Here is a 24,004-nt window from a genome sequence, read left to right on the forward strand (position 1 = left end):
AAAAGTCAGGGAGGGGAAAAGACACAGAAAGAAAAAAGTCAGGGAGGGGAAAAGACACAGAAAGAAAGAAAAAAGTCAGTGAGGGGAAAAGACACAGAAAGAAAGAAAAAAGTCAGGGAGGGGAAAAACACAGAAAGAAAGCAAAAAGTCAGGGAGGGGAAAAGACACAGAAAGAAAGAAAAAAGTCAGGGAGGGGAAAAGACACAAAGAAAGAAAAAAGTCAGGGAGGGGAAAAGACACAGAAAGAAAGAAAAAAATCAGGGAGGGGAAAAGACACAGAAAGAAAGCAAAAAAGTCAGGGAGGGGAAAAGACACAAAGAAAGAAAAAAGTCAGGGAGGGGAAAAGACACAAAGAAAGAAAAAAGTCAGGGAGGGGAAAAGACACAGAAAGAAAAAAGTCAGGGAGGGGAAAAGACACAGAAAGAAAGAAAAAAGTCAGTGAGGGGAAAAGACACAGAAAGAAAGAAAAAAGTCAGGGAGGGGAAAAACACAGAAAGAAAGCAAAAAGTCAGGGAGGGGAAAAGACACAGAAAGAAAGAAAAAAGTCAGGGAGGGGAAAAGACACAGAAAGAAAGAAAAAAGTCAGGGAGGGGAAAAACACAGAAAGAAAGAAAAAAGTCAGGGAGGGGAAAAGACACAGAAAGAAAGAAAAAAGTCAGGGAGGGGAAAAACACAGAAAGAAAGCAAAAAGTCAGGGAGGGGAAAAGGCACAGAAAGAAAGAAAAAAGTCAGGGAGGGGAAAAGACACAGAAAGAAAGCAAAAAAGTCAGGGAGGGGAAAAGACACAAAGAAAGAAAAAAGTCAGGGAGGGGAAAAGACACAGAAAGAAAGAAGAAAGTCAGGGATTGGAAAAGACACAGAAAGAAAGAAAAAAGTCAGGGAGGGGAAAAGACACAGAAAGAAAGCAAAAAGTCAGGGAGGGGAAAAGACACAGAAAGAAAGAAAAAAGTCAGGGAGGGGAAAAGACACAAAGAAAGAAAAAAGTCAGGGAGGGGAAATGACACAGAAAGAAAGAAAAAAGTCAGGGAGGTGAAAAGACACAAAGAAAGAAAAAAGTCAGGGAGGGGAAAAGACACAGAAAGAAAAAAAAAGTCAGGGAGGGGAAAAGACACAGAAAGAAAGAAAAAAGTCAGGGAGGGGAAAAGACACAGAAAGAAAGAAAAAAGTCAGGGAGGGGAAAAGACACAAAGAAAGAAAAAAAGTCAGGGAGGGGAAAAGACACAGAAAGAAAGAAAAAAGTCAGGGATTGGAAAAGACACAGAAAGAAAGAAAAAAGTCAGGGAGGGGAAAAGACACAGAAAGAAAGAAAAAAGTCAGGGAGGGGAAAAGACACAGAAAGAAAGAAAAAAGTCAGGGAGGAGAAAAGACACAGAAAGAAAGAAAAAAGTCCGGGAGGGGAAAAGACACAAAGAAAGAAAAAAGTCAGGGAGGGGAAAAGACACAGAAAGAAAGAAAAAAGTCACAGAGGAGAAAAGACACAGAAAGAAAGAAAAAAGTCAGGGAGGGGAAAAGACACAGAAAGAAAGAAAAAAGGCACGTAACATCAGTTGGTTAGCTTAGTTACATAGTCATCCCATGGAGCCCAGATGCGGTTGAACAAATCAAGTTGATTATTAATACAGGCCGTAAGATTCTCCATACGTCTCATTTCTCTAATCTTCTTTCATGAAGGGAGCTGATCTTTTCTTCCAGTACGAGGCTAATAGACACTTCGCCGATGTAGAGGGATTCCCTTTACAGGGTCGCTCAGAGGGAGTGGGGGTGGAGAACGTTATGTTTTTATATAAAGTTAAGGCCAGGTGGCGGATTTGTCAGTATGAGAAGTAGGTCCTAAGTGGGAGTTTAAACCGCTCTCTAAGAGTCTGAAAAGGAAGAATATTTCTATAAAAGGGGTCAACATTATCCGCGTAATAAAATAATTGTGCTTGAAGCCATGGTTCTGTCATAGCTGCAGTAAGACTATCAGGTATAGAGGGTGTAAAAATGGAGATCATAGGGGACTTGGGGGAGTGTTGTGAGTTCTGTTGTCGGGCTCCCTCCTGTGGTCATGAATGGTACTTCGGCTGGTTCTGTCCATGGACTTTCTCTGGTGGCTGTGGGTGTTTCTGAGTTTCCTTCCTCAGGTGACGAGGTTAATTCGTTAGCTGGCTGCTCTATTTAACTCCACTTAGATCTTTGCTCCAGGCCACCTGTCAATGTTCCAGTATTGGTCTAGTTCACTCCTGGATCGTTCTTGTGACCTGTCTTCCCAGCAGAAGCTAAGTGACTGCTTGTTTTTCTCTGGTTTGCTATTTTTTCTGTCCAGCTTGCTATTTCGATTTGTTCTTGCTTGCTGGAAGCTCTGGGACGCAGAGGGAGCGCCTCCGCACCGTGAGTCGGTGCGGAGGGTCTTTTTGCGCCCTCTGCGTGGTCTTTTTGTAGGTTTTTGTGCTGACCGCAAAGTAACCTTTCCTATCCTCGGTCTGTTCAGTAAGTTGGGCCTCACTTTGCTAAATCTATTTCATCTCTGTGTTTGTATTTTCATCTTTACTCACAGTCATTATATGTGGGGGGCTGCCTTTTCCTTTGGGGAATTTCTCTGAGGCAAGGTAGGCTTTATTTTTCTATCTTCAGGGCTAGCTAGTTTCTTAGGCTGTGCCGAGTTGCATAGGGAGTGTTAGGCGCAATCCACGGCTATTTCTAGTGTGGTTGATAGGATTAGGGATTGCGGTCAGCAGAGTTCCCACGTCCCAGAGCTCGTCCTATATTATCAGTAACTATCAGGTCATTCCGTGTGCTCTTATCCACCAGGTCCATTATTGTCCTGACCACCAGGTCATAACAGTACAGGTGGCCTGGAGCAAAGATCTAAGTGGAGTTAAATAGAGCAGCCAGCTAACGAATTAACCTCGTCACCTGAGGAAGGAAACTCAGAAACACCCACAGCCACCAGAGAAAGTCCATGGACAGAACCAGCCGAAGTACCATTCATGACCACAGGAGGGAGCCCGACAACAGAACTCACAACAGGGGAGATCAATGGAAAGGCCTTGCTGCTTATCCTCCACATTCTCACTGTAAATGCCATAGAGCCCAGCAGAGGCATTGGGGGGCATGTGCTCCCATCTCCCCATAGCAATGAATTGGGATGTGCTGGAGCCATCCAAAGTTTCTCCATTTCTACCCATTTGCTATAAGCCCGCAAGGAGGCCCAAGCTGGTATCCTTCTAAGGTGACGGCCAGTAATATCTCCAGACTTATGGAAAGGCAATAGCCCCCTGCGTTTTTGGAGATGTGAGGACTGATTTAGATATCCGATGTCATCTGTGACCCCCCCAAAAAATTAAGAAGCACAGTCTGAAACCTCCTCAACACCGCTCGCGCGATCGGCACCGGCAAAACCTCCACCATGTATAAGAACTTAGGTATAATAGACATCTTTATCGCATTTGCTCTACCAAAAAGTGAGAGAGGAAGTTTAGACCATCTAGAAAGTAACCCATTAATCTCTTGAAAGAAGGTCGGGAAATTATGTATAAAGGGAGTCGTAAGAGCCAGTCAGGAAAATACCCAAATATTTAATTTTGGGGTCCTTCCAAGCAAACTTGAACTTTGATTTCAGAGCGTCCACCATTGCGCATGGTAAGTTAATTGGTAGAGCTTCAGTCTTTGTTGTATTTACCTTGTACCCTGAGAGTAATCCATATTCTGCCAAGGAAGATTGAAGATTGGGGAGGGAAATGTGTGGGTTGGCGAGGAGACTATCATCCGCAAATAGAGACAACTTGAACTCCCTCTCCCGTACCTTAATGCCCTGGATCTCCGGATTATTCCTTATTTTGGAAGTCAATGGCTCTATACAGAGGACAAACAGCAGGGGAGAGAGAGGACACCCCTGTCTAGATCCATTGGAGATATTGATACGAGAGGAAGACGCATGGGGGAGTTTGACCACAGCATTGGGCAAGGAATATAAAGCTTGTATAGCCTGAAGAAATGGACCCGATAGGCCATACCTGCGTAAAGGCGCAAATAAAAAAGGCCAACTCAGTCGGTCGAATGCCTTCTCAGCATCTAAACTGAGCAGAAGACCAGATTGCCCATTTCTTTCAAGGACATCAAGAAGATCTATTAATTCTTTCTGGAATGTTTTGTAGTATAAATATGTGACCCCATCAGGTCCTGGGGCTTTACCCCAGGGCAATTCTTTAATTGTGTTCTCCAGTTCTTCTTCGGTTATTATGTTGTTTTAGTGTTAAAAGGGCTTCCGCACTCCAGGTTGGTAATTGACAGGAGTCCAAGTAAGTTTTGAGTCTTTCAGATCTATCAGTCTGGTCTATGGGCAGAGTGGAGGGTAATGAATATAGACGGGAATAGTAATCCTGAAATATGTTTGCTTGTTTCTGTGGGTCATCTATGAGGTGTCCCTGTTTATTTTTGATGGCAAAGGGGGAAGCCTGAACCAATCTCTCCCTCCACTGAGCTGCCGAGAGAGAGTGGGCCTTATTACCCCTCTCATAGTATTTTTGCTTAGTATACACCATCATTTTATCAACTTTCTGGATAGCGAGATCCCTCAGCCCACCCCTTACCTCAACAATTTTTTTTAACCCTGCTGTTGTCTTCGGTCTGGGGAGACCGATTTTGAACTTTGGTATTTTTTGGGGTGTTCAAGATGCGGTTCTGAAACTTGTGGTTGATTGACTTAACTGAGGATGGGTCGGTCGGCCACAGGTTTCAGAGCCGCATCTTGAATATTTTAAAGAATATTGAAGTTCAAGGTCGGTCGTTTTTGACCGAAGACAACAGCAGGGTTAAGTGTACGTTTAGAGGGTAGGTCTGTAATTTTTATCGTACGTACACTTCCCCTGTGAGACAGAATCTAAAAGTAAAAAACAGAAAATCCCATTGTAGGATAATTACATAATTAATTTGCATTTTATTGCATGAAATAAGTATTTGATACAATAGAAAAACAGAGCTTAATATTTGGTCCAGAAACCTTTGTTTGCAGTTACAGAGGTCAGATGTTTCTTGTAGTTCTTGACCAGGTTTGCACACACTGCAGCAGGGATTTTGGCCCCTTCTTTCCGGTTTTTGGGGCTGTCGCTGGGCAACATTGAGTTTCAGCTTTCTCCAGAGATTTTCCATTGGTTTCAGGTCTGGAGACTGGCTCGGCCACTCCAGGACCTAGAATTGCTTCTTACGGAGCCGCTCCTTAGTTACCCTGGCTGTGTGCTTCAGTTGATTGTGATGCTGGAAGACCCAGCCATGACTCCTCTTCAATAATGTTACTGAAGGAAGAAGGTTGTTGGCCAAAATCTCGTGATACATGACCCCATCCATCCTCCCTTCAATACGGTGCAGTCGTCCTGTCCCCTTTGCAGAAAGCACCCACAAACTATGATGTTTCTCCCACCATGCTTCATGGTTGGGATGATGTTCTTGGGGTTGTTCTCATTTTTCTTCTTCCTCGAAATACAGCGAGTGGAGTTGATTCCATAAAGTTCTATTTTGGTCTTATCTGATCACATGACCTTCTCCTATGTCCCCTCTGGATCATCCACATAGTTATTGGCAAACTTTAAATGGGCCTGAAAATGTGCTGGTGTGAGCAGGGGGACCTTGCCTGCCCTGCAGGATTTTAATCCATGGTGGCGTAGTGTGTTACTTACAGTAATGTTTGAGACTGTGGTCCCAGCTCTCTTCAGGTCATTGACCAGGTCCTCCCGTGTAGTTCTCAGACGATTCCTGACCTTTCTCAGAATCATCCTTACCCCATGAGGTGAGATCTCACATGGAGCCCCAGACCGAGGAAGACTGACAGTCATGTTGTGTTTCTTCCATTTTCTAATAATTGTGCTAACAGTTGTTGCCTTCTCACCGAGCTGATTGCCTGTTGTCCTGTCGCCCATGCCAGCCTTGTGCAGGTCTATAATTTTGTCCCCGGTGTCCTTAGACAGCTCTTTGGTCTTGGCCATGGTGGAGAGGTTGGAGTGTGAGTGTGTGGACAGGTGTCTTTTATACAGGTAACAAGTACAAACAGATGCAATTAATACAGATAATGAGTGCAGAGGAGGAGGCTTCTTACAGAAAAACTAACAGGTCTGAGAGAATTCCTCCTGGTTGGTTGGTGATCAAATACTTATTTCATGCAATAAAATGCAATTTAGTTATTTAAAAAGCAATGATTTTCTGTTTTTTATTTTTAGATTCTGTCTCTCACAGGTGAAGTGTACCGACATAAAAAGGCTGGTCTTAATAGTCTAGGAAGGGGGCAATAAACATGGAGCTTTCCAGGCTATTAACCCCTTCATGACCTGAGGTACTTTCGTCTTTTTGTTTTTTTGCTCACCATCTTCCCAGAGCCATAACTTTTTATTTTTCGGTCAATATGGCCATGTGAGAACTTTTTTTTTTTGCAGGACAAGTTGTACTTTTGAATGACACTATTGGTTTTAACATTTCTTGTACTGGAAAACAGGAAAAAATTCACTAAATGCTGAAACTGATCTGCCATTATGATTCTCCAGGTCATTGCGAGTTCATAGACACCAAACATGTCTAGGTTTTTTTTTATCGAAGTGGTGACAAAAAATCCAAATTTTGTTAAAAAAAAAAAAAAAATTGCGCCATATTCTGATACCCGTAGCGTCTCCATTTTTCGTGAACTCAGGTTGGGTGAGGGCTTATTTTTTGTACATCGAGCTTATATTTTAATTCATACCATTTTGGTGTAGATACGATCCTTTGATCGCCCGTTATTGCATTTTATTGCAAAGTAGTGGCGACCAAAAAAAAATGTAATTCTGAAGTTTTTCATTTTTTTATCATTTCGGTGTTTAGCAATTGGGTTAATTGTTTTTTATATTGGTAGACCGGGCAATTCTAAATATGGCGGTACTAAATATGTGTATATTTGATTTTTCTTTTATTGTTTTATTTTTAATGGGGCGAAAGGGGGGTGATTTTAACTTTAATTTTTTTTTATATTTTTAAAAACTTTTTTTTTTTTTACTTTGGGCATTCCATGTCTGCTAAAACTAGCACTATGCTCATACTGTAAAGAATCCATCTCACCAGGGCTGCCACTAGGAATTTCGGAGCCCATACTGTCAAAATTTTCGGGGCCCCCCTTGAGACTCTGCCAAGGCTCCACCCCAGCTCCGCCTTCACCCCTCGAACTGTCCACAGTCAAAAGATTTTTTAAGCCACCACCACAACAAGGTAGACTTTTTTGGCCGGGCCCTTCTCTACTGTAACCTATTAAACATTTGTTAAAATATCCAATACAATTTAGGTATATTTTTATTTATTTTTCAATTTTTAAAATGACCAATAATATCACATACAGGGAATAAATACCACCACACCATGACCAGACACCATATTACCACCACATAGAGACCTATAATACCACATACAGGGAACAAATACCGCAACACCATGTCCAGACCACATATCACCACCACAGTGACCGAATAATATCACATACAAGGGACAAATACCGCTACACCATGGCCAGACCACATATTACCACCACATGATGACCAATAATACCACATATAAGGAACAAATACCACCACACCATGGCCAGACCACATATTACCACCACATAGTGACCAAATGATAGCACATACAAGGAACAAATACCGCCACTCCATGGCCGGACAACATATTACCACCGCATAGTGACTGAATACTAAAATACTGATCGTTAATAAAAAAACACAATACTAATATCACCATATGTGCCATTATACACAGGAAATCTGTACTTAGTATGCAGTGACTGTGTACAGGTAATACAGTGATCACCGGTGACATTATACACAGGAGCTCTGTACATAGTGTAATGGTAATACAGTGATCACTGGTGACATTGTACACAGAACCACTGTGTATAGTATACAGTATATAGTGTCAGTGTACAGATAACACACTGACTCACCAGTGACGTCTCTAGGTGAAGTCCTTCATCTTCGCATTTCATCTTCATCCAGCACAGACTGCCATCACTCCTTCCAAGCAGGGCTCGTCTCTGCAGGAAATAACACGGTTAGCTAGAGCACCTCTTGCAGAGCGCATTACTTAATTTTTCCTAACTTCTACATTACACCGCATGAAGACAAAAAGGCAACAGTGTTGCTCTGCACAGTAATAGGGCCGCCCCCCCAATTTATAACAGTAACCTCAAAAAATAAAATAAATACATCACTGCAGTAATAATATCCTCCATCCGGGCCCCGTGTGTTTCATTCCTGGCTCCAGCCATATGTTTTTACCCATCCTGCCTCCATGTAATGTCCCATCATCCTGCCCCATCTATCTCATGATCCTGCCCCATCTGCCCCATGATACTGCACCATCTGTCTCCAACCTTTCTTCTTACCTTGCCATGCACCAGCGGCGAAGTTCCCTCCAGGCATTATAAGCGCGCACTCGCCGGCGAATGACAATGACCTCATACGCCGTGATATGTACGCTGACATCAGCTGCCAGCCTCCGATTGGCTGGCGGCTTTAACTATTGCTGTGCGGTCCCGGGCTGCGTCTCGGACACAGGTACAGTTACTGCTCCGGCAGAATCCCGATCAGCAGAAGAGACGGGGCCCCCTCTGCTCATCGGGCCCGTACGCCAGTCAGGGCAGTCATGCTTCCCACTGCCAGAGATTGATCCTTTATTCCTCCGGCCAGAGAGGGGGCGCTGTTGTCTTTTACGCTGATTGACAATGAACAACATCAGACATCATTGTGACCTTCTTAAAGGAACACTCCGGACACGTCTGATACATTGTGTCATTCTGAGTATTTGCTTCACATTTCGTTCTCTAGGAATATTATGGCTGTAACTGTTGAGAATTCATTAATGAATGCGTAAGACGGCAGCGGTATCCGGCCCGAGCCGCGGTCACGGTCAGCGTGCAGTCCTTCTGCTTGTCTGTAACGAGCTGCCTGACATGTGCATCTAATGGCTCATTAGACTAATTACTAGGAGACATCAGCTCGAGGAAGCAACATGGCGATTTTCTATCGCAAAACTCTTGAAAGCTCCATGTAAAGGGTAATTAGCGTTGTATGGCAGGCGAGGTGTGCGGCACATCTGCAGAATGTCGTGGGTTGTGCAGGGGATGAGCGCCGCTCCGCAGCACAGACGCCGCTTCATACTTACTGCAGACCAGAAAGCCAAGAATCCAGATTTAAAGGGCGTTTCCATGGAGTCGTCTCACCTAGAAAATCTGAAATGTTGGGGTTTCGTTTCGCACTGATCCAGCGAAACGTCACCAGTCTTTATCTCTATTACATCATTATATGTTTAGTTGTTCTAGATAAATATTAACTGATATGAAAGTTTGTATCGATCCGAACTTTTATTCCACCTGTTTTCTTCATATCCGTGCTGACAAGGAAGGGCAAAGCTGCTGCAGAACCTCTCACTAGAGGCAGGCAGCCGATCATAAAAGCAGGCGGCACGAAGGCACGAAAGATTATTAACAGGACACGTGAAAATAAGAAACTTTGTAATATATCTTATCAGAGGAATCTGCTACTTTCTTCTCCAGGACGGATCTTTAATTCTCAAAATTCTCAAAATCTGTATTCAGTGAAGACAAAAAAATGTTACATTATTGAGATCGGAGAGGACGGTTGGTGCTTCTAAGATTCTATGGAAACTGTCGTTTCAGCAAACAAAAACTTCTTCACTAGAATAGGTATTGATCCCTTCAATATAAAGCTTCCACCTATAGAGAACAACGGAAGGATCAGTCAATAAAGGTATGTAAAATAGAACAATCTTTATTAGAACAGTAATACATAATATAAACACCAAAAAGTAATACAAAATAGGACTCCGAGTAGATGAAAAAAAACCAAACATAATTATGGCAAGTGACAGGGGTGATCTTATGATTGCTGCAGATCTAACTGCTGAAAACTCACTGTCCATGCCTCTGCTAGACGTAATTCTGCTATAACACCCTTCTCCTTTATGATTGGTGGACGCTGCACCTATTGCTGACCATTCTCGATCAATATGAGCACGAAATATTGATATTTGCACTTTTTGCATAAATTAAAAAAAAACAACTTTTTTTCTCAATCAAAGGGGTTAAATATCCAAGTATTACGGCAGCAGATTAGTAATTTGTGCGCTGCCTGCAGAGCTAGGACGGGTCTCACACTGACACTACCATATATTTGCATTAAAGGAGATCGAGTTGCTAAGCAACAACAAAGTTGGTGTTCTATTCAATCCACATGATACATACTGAACAGTGGGAAAATGAACTTCATGTTCGCGAAGTTCTGCAGCAGCAACGCTGCAAAATCATTGGAGCGCTCCTTCAGTTCATTTTTTTTCTTGAAAAATGAATGTAAAAAAAAATTACTGTGTGACTAAATCTGAAATGACAATGGAGAGAAAATGTGTCATCCTGTAAAACCCGGGAAGACACAGCCGTCAGCTGCATGTGACCGATATCGTCAACTGCTTTTCAATCTCTCAGATACCCCCCATGCCCACCATCATCAGATACCCCCATGCCCACCATCATCAGATACCCCACGTGCCCACCATCATCCGATACCCCCCATGCCCACCATCATCAGATACCCCCATGCCCACCATCATCAGATACCCCACGTGCCCACCATCATCAGATACCCCCATGCCCACCATCATCAGATACCCCACGTGCCCACCATCATCCGATACCCCCCATGCCCACCATCATCAGATACTCCCATGCCCACCATCATCAGATACCCCCATGCCCACCATCATCAGATACCTCCACGTGCCCACCATCATCAGATACCCCCATGCCTACCATCATCCAATACCCCCACGTGCCCACCATCATCAGATACCCCACGTGCCCACCATCATCAGATACCCCCACGTGCCCACCATCATCAGATACCCCCCATGCCTACCATCATCAGATTCCCCCACGTGCCCACCATCATCAGATACCCCACGTGCCCACCATCATCAGATACCCCCACGTGCCCGCCATCATCAGATACCCCCCATGCCCACCATCATCAGATACGCCCACGTGCCCACCATCATCAGATATCGGGGATGTCACGGTGGCTGACCCGGTCTGTGGCCCTGGGACGTCCGTGTAAATGGGGGAAAGGTCTTTAAAGGGATAATGTTCATGACGCCATCTGTGGTATTCGGTCAGGGTGACCGACGCTGCTTCAAGGGGTCCGCTGGGGTGATGTTATGGCAGCTAGATGGTATACCTTCCCACAGGTGAAGTATGTCCCCAGGGCTTCCCGGTGTGTAGATGGTGGATGGTGAGAGGCGTAGAGAAGAATGAGGACACAAGGTTGCAGTCTCTTTACCTTTACTGAAGGCTTCAGCATCCACAGTCCAGGGCACCAGATCACAGGGCAGGTAGGGTCCGGCCGGTTTGGAGGCAAGTCCAGAGTCCCCTTGTCCAGATCGAAATCAATAGCCTTCCCTTGCGCTGCAGTGTTGTAGTTCCTTACTGCCTAAGGCTTCACATAAGGTCCTCACAGATTTGGTGTCTCTCTCTCTGTCCCCTATATAGGATAGGACAAACCTGTATGACTGGTGGCTTGAGGCTATTTATATGGACTCTAGCATGCCCCGGCCTCCATGGGTTTCCACCGTGCCTCCTGGGTGTAGGGTGAACAGGTAACTTGCAATTAGCTGTCCTGCCGGTCTCTGGAGCACAGCATAAAGGTCCTTACTACCTCGGTGTTCCGGCTACCGGGCTTCTGCGCCTCAGAAGGAAGCAGCCTGTATTGGGCTGGTCCCCTTCTGGTATCCTCTCCTTTGCTACGACTTCCTTCACGCTCGCTGCAATACAGTTCTGCCTTCTGAGTGTCTCATTCTGGGAGCTGCAGCTCTGAAGGCATGCACAGCTCCTTTGGACCCTCTGTCCACCTCAGACAACTGTCTGGAACATTCTCCTTTCCCTACAGACTACCAGTTATATATATATGGGGAGTGACCTAATAAATAGGGTCAGGAGCTCCCCCTGGTGGCCTGGAGTGTGAAATGTGTTGCATGTTTGTGATACCTGGATGCAGTTATCCTTCTTTGCCTCTAAACGTAGCATCACTCTCCCCGAGAGGAAAGCAATACCACTGCGAATACCAGGACCCTGGGGCACCGCATAGCAACCAGTAGAGTGTTGTTACTCCCTCGAAAAGATGGGGCCTCAACTGGAAAGCCTGGTCTCCTCCACCTTGTCTGAAGCTCCAGTGGTCTGAAATTTGAATTATTTTTGCCTCTCCAGAAATGAGGAAGCCTCATTAGTGCCACCAGTAGTTGGCTACACAATATGTCAGGATTTGGCCGTGTCAAGAAATAAGTGGTGTGAAATAGAACCAATCTGTGGGGGCATTTCACCCCATTCAGGAGACCAAATATAAATGTGGGGGGAAACTTGGTAATTTTTGACCAGAAGACCATCATATGTTGATGGATGTGTCCTCACTCTTCCTCAAAGGGTGGACATGTTGAATTTCATCCTTTTGCTCTAAAGGGACATATGTTGCCATGAGCAGCTCTTTCTTCTTCCATGATACAAGTATATAGAGGTCGGAGTAATGTTTATGTCCAGTCAAGTGTTCGTCCAACATCTACAGTGTTTGGCCATCTTTAGGGAGTAGAAGCAAGAACCAGGACCCAGACCTGGAATGATGGAAGGATCTGAAGACCCATGTTATCCAGGTTGGAGACACATGAGATTTTGCCATCTCATTGGCCATTTACCATCTTGTGTTTGCAATCTATTGTTATGTACTGGCAGCATTGATGGTTCCATCATCTTTGTTTTGTATCCTTTTGTATTTTCTCACCCACACGTCGTATTCTCCACCCGACCTCATCTTGGCTGCTGGTGATGTGACCAGAATCTGCCTCGTGAAGTTAATGCAGCTTCATCAGACGCCTTGAATGTCACCGAGGACATCTCCAGCTTGTTCTCTTTCACAATGTTATCTTTCCTTCCCTGTCGTTTTCCAGCAGAGCGCTGGTTAACTCATAATTAGATTCCTTGCTGGTGAAGAATCGCACACAAGGAGAAATTCCTTCTCATTAAATACACACTCTCTGAGGCAAAACCCTTCTTGTCCGCAGACAGGAGGCTCGTGTGTAGAATGCTAATGGTCTCTGGTGGCAAACACAAGTGTTGGTAACAATGAGGCGTTGAATCGCCTCCAACATCTTTTTACCTTTCTTTACATTTTATGATTCTGAGGGGCACTATCTTGGAAGAACCTCAGCAAAAGAAGTCAACGTGGGTTGGGTTCTATTTTTTAGAGGACATGGAACTTGTAATCCGAGGCAACCCTTTCAGATTGTGGCACCAATGGAGACATCTCAGGTTCAGGCTCTGATGTAAGGCTCAGAGGGCAACTATAGATGCCACAAAGAACACTGGATCTATAATAAAAAGCTAAAGCTACAAGATCATTGAAGAGCATGGTGGAGATTGGGTAACAACCCAATCATGGGTCCATCAATGTGTAAAAATGGCCCTATACCTTCTGCCTATACTATGTACAGTCAATGTATTTAAATCCTTTGACTACTAGAAGAAAAACAAGACCTGGATGCCGGCAACATTTGTGCCATATCTTACCCCAATGAATCAATTTGGTCTCCTAAAATTATGGGATGGCTGAAGAGAAGACTGGGATAAATGAACAGCAGTCGATATTTTCTGATGGGGCTCATTAGTGCACGCTCAGTAGCCCATCCGTCAGGAGAGGAACCGTTAATTATGTTGAGAAGAACTTGTTATTTTTGACAATTTCCTTTCAATATTTTGCAGTTAGAGCCCTTGTTAAGAGAGTTCACCTCTGTTTTGTGACTTTTTGTGGTAAACTGTTTTTGCGGCTTTTTGCATTTCTGAGCATGAGTCTCCTGTGACACTAGCTTCAGTACGGCGAGCAGCTCAGAAGAGTCAAATAAGGTTCTTACAGTAGAGAGTGAGAACATGCCCTGGAGCTCTTCAACTCTCAAAGAGTCCGGCTGACAGAGGAGTCCCTGCTCTCCCAGGGACTCCCAGCAGGAGAATTCCCGGCTTCAATGTAGCTTTCGGCACTGCTCAATACTTGATCGAGCACTCAGATGCCTAATCGAGTATCGAGAAGTGGCAAGCATGATCGCCCATCACTAGTAGTTACTAGGGATGAACGAACGTGCTCGGAGATACTTTGTTATCACTCGAGTATTTGGATGCTCGGATGTGCTCGGCACTCAACAACCACTGACCGATTCTCAGATTTAATGCTCGAATCTCCACTCTCCATCTTTCGCACCAGTTGCACAACCTATAAACATGCGGGGATTGCCTGCCAGTCATTGTAATGCCATAGCCATCTTGGTAGTGGCATTACTGTGATTGGCTGGCCACATTACCTCTTGAGAGGTTGTAAAAGGACAGGCGCTGCAACGCTCACTGATGCCATTGCACAGCTCAGGGACAGTTCTGATTGGAGGGAGAGAGCAGTTATCCAAGACTGTGTCTGCACAGGAACTAATCAGAGGTCTGTAGAGGTGATACTGGTGCTGATGTGACCCATCATACTAACAGCCCTTCTAATGGCTAATCCAGTGATTTGCTGTATGTATCAGATACATTCTTCATTTAGCCTGGGGACAGTTGCAGGTGCTGGGAGAGTGGCAGAATACAGCCTTTAGGCAGGGCTTAGGGCTTTGCAGTACATTGCTAAATATTTAGCTGCTGCACATGACCACATTCTTGTTTTTTTGTAGTGAAAAAATGTACTATATTGTTATCCATACAGTTTAACGTGCTTAGTTTTACATTATGGTGATATATATAAATAAAATGTTTAAAAAAAAATTCTGGATTCAATTAGTCATCCATAGACTTTACAGCACTGTTTAGTGTTACATTACGGTGGTATATAAAATGCTGACAGGCTCACTTTGATAAAAATGAACAAACCCTGAATTAGCCCCAACTTTTCCACACTGCCAGATGACAGCAGCATATAAAGTGTTTTTAATCTTCAATATTTGAATGAGGCCTTCAATGGTCCGTGGATTACTGGATGACCTTTCTTATCATTTTTTTTCTGACTTTGCACTTTGTGCAAAGCCTTTATGAATGTAGGACTACATCAACTACAGTTTCAAAATATTTTAATGAGGCCCGCCAGTTGTTGCCTTCAAGAGTCTATGGATGACCGGATGACATTGTGTAGAAAGCCTTTATGAGTGTATGGGTGCCACAACTACACTTTCTTAATTTATTTATGGGGCACTCCAGTTGGTGCTTTCAAGGGTGTATGGATGACCCTCCTTATAATTGTTTTCTGGGTTTGCACTGTGTGCAGAGCCTTTATGAATGTTGGAAAACAACAACTAAATGTTCTTATTATTTGTATCAGGCACTACAGTCAATGCCTTCAAGGGTGTATGGATTTTTGACAGGCTTTGCACTGTGTGCAGAGCTTTTATGAGTCTAGGAGTACCACTACATGGCAATTTGAACACAATGTGTATGAGGCTCTCTTTTATGTCTAATACAGGGTGTATCCGAGTCCTTCTTCCATCAAATTCTTGGCGGTTCTCGTTTACTTCATAAATTACACTGACATTTCCAATTTTTTAATAAAAATTTAAAATTGGTTTACTTAAATTATTTATTTTTAAATACTTTTTAAATTGTGCCTTATATACAAGTCAATATACAGGAAATAATGTTTCTTAACATTTTTTTTTCTTGTAAACTCCAATTTCTTGTCGATTTTTTAATGTTTTATTGTAAGTACTTAAAGTGGAGTAAAAGTGTGTCACCATTGTTCTCAGCAGCGATCTGGGGGGCAGAGATGCTTCCAGGGGTCTTCCCGAATCTGTTCTGCTTCCATTCAACACTTTTTTCCATCCATTTTAACATTTTCATATCCCCCCAGACCTCCATGTAGGGTCTGCCAGAAAAATGCTCAGATTTCCCATTGACTCCCGTTATACTTGTTACTCGAAATGTCTGAGTATTATGAATTGCTCTGTTTTAGTAACGCGCATCCGAGCATTTTAGTGGTTGCTCATTCCTAGCACTTACCCATTAATAAGTCAATATCTGACAGTTTAATCAAACCTTGTAGTGATTCTTCTGCCAATGGCGCCAGTGAGAAATTAATGGAGTCAGGACCCACAACATTGTTCAAAATGATGAAGTCACCACTAGTTAGAACACTGGTAGATTTTGTACTTCTGGCTTTCTAGGATAGTTCACATTATTGTAGGACGAAGAGATGTCCAACATAAAGAAATCCATTATCGTAGATTTTATTAGTCCAGCTCCATCTCCCAGACATCAGACCATAGGTCCTCCTAAGATATCTCATCGGAAAATCCTAAAAGTCTCCAATCAATTCCTTTCATCTTTTTGCCAATTTTTCTAGAAAAGTAACAATGTCATTCATTTTTGGATATGCCTTCAAAAATCCAATTCTCCAATGTTCTTTCTGGAGGACGTAGGAAATGTTCCTCATCGTAACGAGAAACAGGAGCGGCTGATGTCGCACTTGTGAAGGCAATGACATCAACCGTGAAGATCGTTTATCAGGACAGAGCTGAGTTTGCCACGGCCATTAATCTGATTCGTTATCCTGCAGTAACACAATGATGGTCGGCAGGTCCAATCACAGCCGATTCATGGCGAGTTCACAAGTTAAAACTTTTGGTCACGATTATTGTGGTTCCAGGTTGAAGGACAATGAAGGGCAGGAAGCCATTGCTCGTTATTAAACTGGACCCAGATTTGGTGACATTTTTTAATTGCTTTTTCATTGGGTGACATGTTTTATATTTTTGGATTTAGTATTTATGTTACAATAGGTAAAAAAGTATAAGGCGGTTATCCAATATAATGGAAGACCACCTAATTCCTGTACCATAACCTTCTCCTACCATACAACCAAGGTCAACTTCATGTGTCCTCTATTACATTATCACTTGGCTCAGCATATCCTGAGATGAGCGACACAACATGATTTCTAGATACTCTGCCAGGAGATGTTTATGCTATAGGTGGCCACCCTGTGTGTGGTTTTAGTGTGAATTGCAGCTCGTCTCAGGTTTTCAGTTTAACTGGTTCGCAATGCCGGACACAGCCCAAAAATAGTTGTGGCGCCTTTTGGAGAAAAATGCAGCCATTTTTACTAATCCTATAAAACTCGTGCTTTTTTCTTATCCTCCACTTGTAGAGAGCGTGTTATATTAGTATCGCTGATCAGATTAGTGAAGCTGATCAGTGATATTATGTTTAATGAATCCCATGACAATAGGCCGATCACATGACTTCTCCCAATCCCAATGTTAAACTGGAAACTATGGAGAAACTCGTCTACAACAGTTGCATTTCCCTGCAGTGCCCCCAGAGGGGAAATAAAGTATTACAAAGAGTTCATGGAAGACTCCGAGCTGCCTGGACATTCACTAAACATCTGAGGTCCTCCAGATAGAACAAGAGAAAGGGAGTGAGAGAGATGTTCCTTGATCTTGAACTGGACAACTTGAGAATCCTTATAATTTGCCATTTTCTTTGTTGTACATCATCCGACTACTCCATCGCTGAACGTTGCAGGTGCTATACATTTGTGTCAGGTCGGTGTACAAAAAACTAAGCTGGTTAAATAACTATTTTCCTTCACTTCTTTTTGTTTTATGCCAATGTTTGGCATCAGCACTAAATAGACTAAGTTGGTGAAGTATGAAAAATATAGGCATAAACTAAATTTATGGGATCAAATAACTAAAAATTGGCATGTGCATATGTGTTCACCCCTTTTGCTATGAATCCTCTAAAAATTTATGGTTCAAGCTCTTCCCTTCAGAAGTCTCATATATAGTAACAGGACATCCCCGTGTGCAATCTAAGTGTCACATGTATATCAGTATATACACTTTACATTTTCTGAAAGGGAACAGAGGCTGCAGCACCATTAACAAGGGGCACCACTAACCAAACACCATGAAGACCAAGGAGATCTCCAAACAACACCATAAAGACCAAGGAGATCTCGAAACTACACAACGAAGACCAAGGAGATCTCCAGACACCACCATGAAGACCAAGGAGATCTCCAAACAACACCGTGAAAACCAAGGAGATCTCCAAACACCACCGTGAAGACCAAGGCAATCTCCAAACACCACATTGAAGACCAAGGAGATCTCCAAACAACACCGTGAAAACCAAGGAGATCTCCAAACACCACCGTGAAGACTAGGGAAATTTCCAAACACCACATTGAAGACCAAGGAGATCTCCAAACAACACCGTGAAAACCAAGGAGATCTCCAAACACCACCGTGAAGACCAAGGAAATCTCCAAACACCACATTGAAGACCAAGGAGATCTCCAAACAACACCATGAAGACCAATGAGATCTCCAAACAACACCATAAAGATCAAAGAGATCTACAAACAAGTCAGGGACAAAGTTGTTGAGAAGTACAAGTCAAGGTTGGGGTATAAAAAAAATCTCAATCTCTGATGATCCCCTGGAGCACCATCAAATCCACTATCATCAAATGGAAAGAACATGGTTCTACAACAAACCTGCCAAGAGAGGGCAACCCAACCAAAACTCTCAGCCCAGGCAAGGTGGACATTAATCAGAGAGTCAACGCAGAGACCAAAGGGAACCCTGAAGGAGTTGCAGAGTTCACAAGCAGAGACTGGAGTACCTGTCCATAAGTCCACAATAAACTGTACACTTCATAGAGGTGAACTTTATTGAAGAGTGGGCAGAAAAATACTTTACTTATGCAAAAAAATTGTATGATTCGTATTGTTTGCCAAACGACTCCCCAAATGTATGGAAAAAGGTGCTGTAATCAGATGAGACCAAAATTTAACTTTTTAGCCACCAAGGTAAACGCTATGTCTGGTGCCAAACCAACATAGCTCATCACTCCAATAACACCATCCCCACAGTGAAAAATGGTGGTGTTAGCATCATGCTGTGGGGATGTTTATCGACAGCAGGGACAGGGAAAATGGTCCAGGTTGAGGGGAAGATGGATTTTGTGAAACCCGTATTCTTGAGCAAAACCTGTTTTAGCCTAGTTTCACACTAGCGTTTAGCCGGGCTGCGGAGGGATGCGGACTTCCTCTGTGAAGCTCCGTGCCTCTTCATTCAGCTCCGCCTACGGCTGCATGCAGCGTGCGCACCCTATCTTTAACACTGGGTATGCAGGCCATGCCGCTGTATGTGGATGCCGCCGCATGCGTCGTTTTGATGGTGTGACGACCTGCGCCGAACGCAACAAGTTGCAATTTCGTGCAGATGCCGCACCGTCAAAACGACGCATGCGACGGCATCCGCATACAGCGGCATGGCCTGCGTACCCAATGTTAAAGATACGGTGCGCACGCCACATGCAGCCATAGGCGGAGCTGAATGTAGAGGCGCGGAGCTTCACAGAGGAAGTCCGCATCCCTCCGCAGCCCGGCTAAATGCTAGTGTGAAACTAGCCTTAGTCTGTCAGTGATCTGAGACCGGGCGGAGGTTCACCTTCCAACAAGACAATGACCCAAAGCATGCTACTAAAGCAACAATCGAATGGTACAAGGGGAAACGTGTAATTGTTTTGGATTGGCCTAGTCAATGCACAGACCTCAATCCAATGGAGAATCTGTGGTCAGACTTGACGATCGCTGTTCACCAGAGGAAACCATCTAATGTGAAGGAGCTGGAGCAGTTTCGCCTTCAGGAATGGGCAAAAATCCCAGTGACCAGATGTGGAAAACTCATAGACACTTATCCAAAGTGTCTTGCAGCTTTAATTGCTGCAAAAGGAGGCTCTAGAAAGTACTGACTTTAGAGGGAAGAATAGTTATGTAGACTGAGGTTTTCAGTTATTTTATACTATTTTTTTGTTTGTTTCACAATAAAAAGAAAACCAAATGTTCACAGTTGTAGTCAAGTTCTTTACATGAACTGATACAAACCCTCAAAAAAACTGTGAAAATCTAGGTTGTGAGGCAGCAAAACATGAAAAATGCCAAGGAAGTGAATGCTTTTGCAAACCGCTGTATCTGTGCAGTCAGTGAGCCCTTCCTTGCTCAAGATTAGAAAACATGCCTCTTTCCTAAAAACAGCGCCACACATGTCCAAAGGATGAATTTGGTATTGCATTTAAGGTCCACTGGGCTGAGAAGTAATACGTCATTAGCTGTAGAAAAGACAAGCATGCATGTTCTACTAATTTTGCACAACCCCCTTGAATTTTGAGCGAAGTGCACCATTTTCAATCATGTACTGAGATTCTTATAAAGTGTTGCGATTTTTTTATTTTTTTTATTCATTTTTTTTCCTTTTTTGCTCTAAAATTGCTTTTTACTAATTTCTTCCATTTTCTGGTCTAAATTTAGTTTTTTTTTTATCAATTTTTCCCTTTTTGGTCTAAATTATTCTTTTTAGATTCATTTTTAAATTAGTTTTGTATTTTTTTTTCTTTTTGATCTAAATTAGTTTTTAATTATTTTTTTTTACCTTTTTATTCTAATTTAGACTAGAAAGGAATAAAGAATATAAGAAAAAATAATTTAGATTAAAAAGTAAAAAATAGTGACTGAAAAAATAATTTCGACTAAAAAGGAAAAAATAAAAAAGCCAATTTGCACCAAAAAGAAAAAAAAAATAATTTAGCCTAAAAAGGAAAAAAAAGTGAAGAAAAACCCTAAGTTAATCTACAAAGAGAAAAAAAGAATAAAAAACCCTAATTTAGACTAAACAGGAAAAAAAAAAAAACAATGAAAAAAAAAGCTAATTTAGACCAAAATGGAAAAAAAAAAGAATAAAAAAATATCCAAAAAGGAAACAAATGAATAAAAATAAGTGTTGCTCTTTTGACACAATCAATGTGTGCCAGTGCCATATAACAAGCTCTGCAATAAATATCTCTACCACTAGGGGCAGCGGTACAACATTGTAGTACATGTCCTCCCTGAGGATGTTTTCTTCCCACAGCACTCCATGTGGTCATATGTGGACTTGCAAGTAAAACTTCCACATAGTTTTAATGAGTTTTACTTGCATATTTTATCTTTTCCTCACCGTCAGCATGAGACACATAAGATCCTGTGACTATCGTTGCGGATTATTCATGCCTATGACAGTATTATTTATCCTTCCCCCACCCCTGGGCACTGTGCCACCTCCTAACATGAAGCCTCTGAGAATTCAGATCCCACTCCACGGTAATTAAACACTTCACATCTTCAGTCCTGATTTTTAGAGTAATTAACCATCAGTTTATTTCAGCCGGTGGTCAATTATAGGATTGTTGCTGCAGATGTGAGCGCACTTCAGCTTATCGCCATGGAGGAGATTATGCCGTCAGATGGGGAATTCATCATCTCTAGGTTTTTGGATTTTTTTGTAATTAAGGATTAAACATTATGTGGGGAAGCAAAATGTATAACCAGGCTGATTAATTTTGGAAAAAAAAGTGATAGACAACCTCTTCAGAACCGGGACTGGCGCCATATCAGACAAGTGCGCAGACTTAACCCTGCTGTTGTCTTCGGTCAAAAACGACCGACCTTGAACTTCAATATTCTTTAAAATATTCAAGATGCGGCTCTGAAACCCGTGGCCGACCGACCCATCCTCATTTAAGTCAATCAACCACAAGTTTCAGAACCGCATGTTGAACACCCCCAAAAATACCAAAGTTCAAAATCGGTCAAGACAAAAACAAGGTTTAAGTAGTTTTGCCTAACTGGCCTTCAAAGTCATAACGTGACATTTGTGGACCCCGAATGCCTTCTTCTCTATACCTTCATCTGTAGAAAACTGCACAACGACTCGAGTTTCTCCCAAAGAAACATTATTCAGTGTTTCCAGAAGTATACAGCTCCTATGCAGAACTATGTGTCTCCTAGTAAGTCTTGTCCCCTATATAACATGTGGAGGAATGTTCTTGGGTCTGATGAGACAGAAGGAGAACTTTCTAGGCTAAATACAAAACGTTACGTGTGGTGGAAAACTAACACTGCACATCACCCTGAAAACACCATCCCCAATGTCACACATGGTGGTGGCATCATCCTGATGTGGGGAAGCTTTTCTTCAGCAGGGGCAGGGAAGCTGGTCAGAGTTGATGGGAAGATGGATAGAGCTAATTACAGGGCAATCCTTGAGGAAAACCTGTTCGAGGCTGCTGAAAACTTGACCCTGGGGTGTAGGTTCACCTTCCAGCAGGACAACGACCCTAAACATCCTGCCAGAGCTACAATGGAGGGTTTAGATCAGAGCATATTCCTGCGCAGTCACCGTCCACACCCAAATCCCAGAGAATCTGTGACAAGACGTGAAAATTGCTGATCACAGACTGCAGCAGTGATTGCAGAGAAAGGTGGTCCTGCAAAGTACTGACTCAGGGGGCTGAATACAAATGCACCACCCAATACTTAGATTTATATGTTTAAAATATTCAGAAAACCCTGTATCATTTCCTTTACACGTCACAAATACTTGTAACCTAGAGTTGGTGTCATGTAAAATACCAGTAAAATACATTAAAGTTTGTGGGTGTAATGTATAAAAAAGTGGAAACGCTCACGGGGTGTGAAGACTTTTTTTTTTTTAAAAGCACTGTATATGTGCATAAGTTTGGCATTGAACCCCTGCTGCCAGATTTTTGGTAGCACTAGTTTTGGTTACTTGTGAACATAAAATGTATATTGGTAAAATTGGAATTTGTAGGATGGTTGAGACTCCCAGGTGGGAGGTCGGCAGTGTAGGGAAGCAGTCTGTGCCGCCAATACATTATCTCTATAGTCAGAGCTTTTATGTCGTGTCCTTCACAAACACTTCTGCTTTTGAAGGGTTTTTTCGAAAAAAGAAAAAAAAATATCACAATTTTCTATAGTTCAATTTCACTGTCATTTCCCAGGCAGAACAGCTATTGTGTTGATGTAATTTTCACACCATTTCTTCTTACGCTTTTCTTTCTTTCGATTTGTTACAGAGCCCTGGACCAAAATCTGAAGCAGATTTTCGTTTTTTTTATTTCTTCTTCTTCTTCTTATTTACTGAGAACAGAGTGGAAAATCTCAAGGCAAATCTTCGCACTAGATAAACATGGAGATGATTGTCAGACTGTACTTACTGCTCACTGTGGCTTCATCACTGGTAGGTAACGCTATTTCTTTTGTGCTGCAATTTATCAGCTTTGTTGTGTAGGTTGTAACGAGGTCAGCGGAGTCATCTCTTTACCATAAATTATCAGGGTCAGTAGTGTCCTCTCATTATTAGAATTGGGAGAGGGTCAGCAGAGTTATCTCTTTACCATAAATTAGCAGGGTCAGTAGAGTCCTCTCATTATCAGAATTGGGAGAGGGTCAGCAGAGTCATCCCTTTACCATAAATTGTCAGGGTCAGTAGAGTCATCTCATTATCAGAATTGGGAGAGGGTCAGCAGAGTCATCTCTTTACCATAAATTAGCAGGGTCAGTAGAGTCCTCTCATTATCAGAATTGGGAGAGGGTCAGCAGAGTCATCTCTTTACCATAAATTGTCAGGGTCAGTAGAGTCATCTCATTATCAGAATTGGGAGAGGGTCAGCAGAGTCATCTCTTTACCATAAATTAGCAGGGTCAGTAGAGTCCTCTCATTATCAGAATTGGGAGAGGGTCAGCAGAGTCATCTCTTTACCATAAATTGTCAGGGTCAGTAGAGTCATTATCAGAATTGGGAGAGGGTCAGCAGAGTCATCCCTTTACCATAAATTGTCAGGGTCAGTAGAGTCATCTCATTATCAGAATTGGGAGAGGGTCAGCAGAGTCATCTCTTTACCATAAATTAGCAGGGTCAGTAGAGTCCTCTCATTATCAGAATTGGGAGAGGGTCAGCAGAGTCATCTCTTTACCATAAATTGTCAGGGTCAGTAGAGTCATTATCAGAATTGGGAGAGGGTCAGCAGAGTCATCCCTTTACCATAAATTGTCAGGGTCAGTAGAGTCATCTCATTATCAGAATTGGG

At 42.8% G+C, this 24,004-nt stretch overlaps 1 protein-coding gene across 2 annotated transcripts in view; it reads left to right on the forward strand.

Annotated features, from left to right (window-relative positions):
* The window catches only part of ADCYAP1R1 (ADCYAP receptor type I), a 292,904-nt gene that overhangs the window by 85,781 nt on the left and 183,119 nt on the right, over positions 1–24,004 (forward strand). For both annotated transcript variants that reach the window (XM_069729249.1, XM_069729250.1), the window contains exon 2: positions 22,991–23,154. In XM_069729249.1, coding sequence (XP_069585350.1) covers positions 23,104–23,154 — 51 coding nt within the window. In that variant the 5' untranslated portion in view covers positions 22,991–23,103. The remainder of the gene's footprint in view (positions 1–22,990; positions 23,155–24,004) is intronic.

This window comes from Ranitomeya imitator, chromosome 6 (assembly GCF_032444005.1).
Source record: "Ranitomeya imitator isolate aRanImi1 chromosome 6, aRanImi1.pri, whole genome shotgun sequence".
Classification (NCBI taxonomy): Eukaryota; Metazoa; Chordata; class Amphibia; order Anura; family Dendrobatidae; genus Ranitomeya; species Ranitomeya imitator.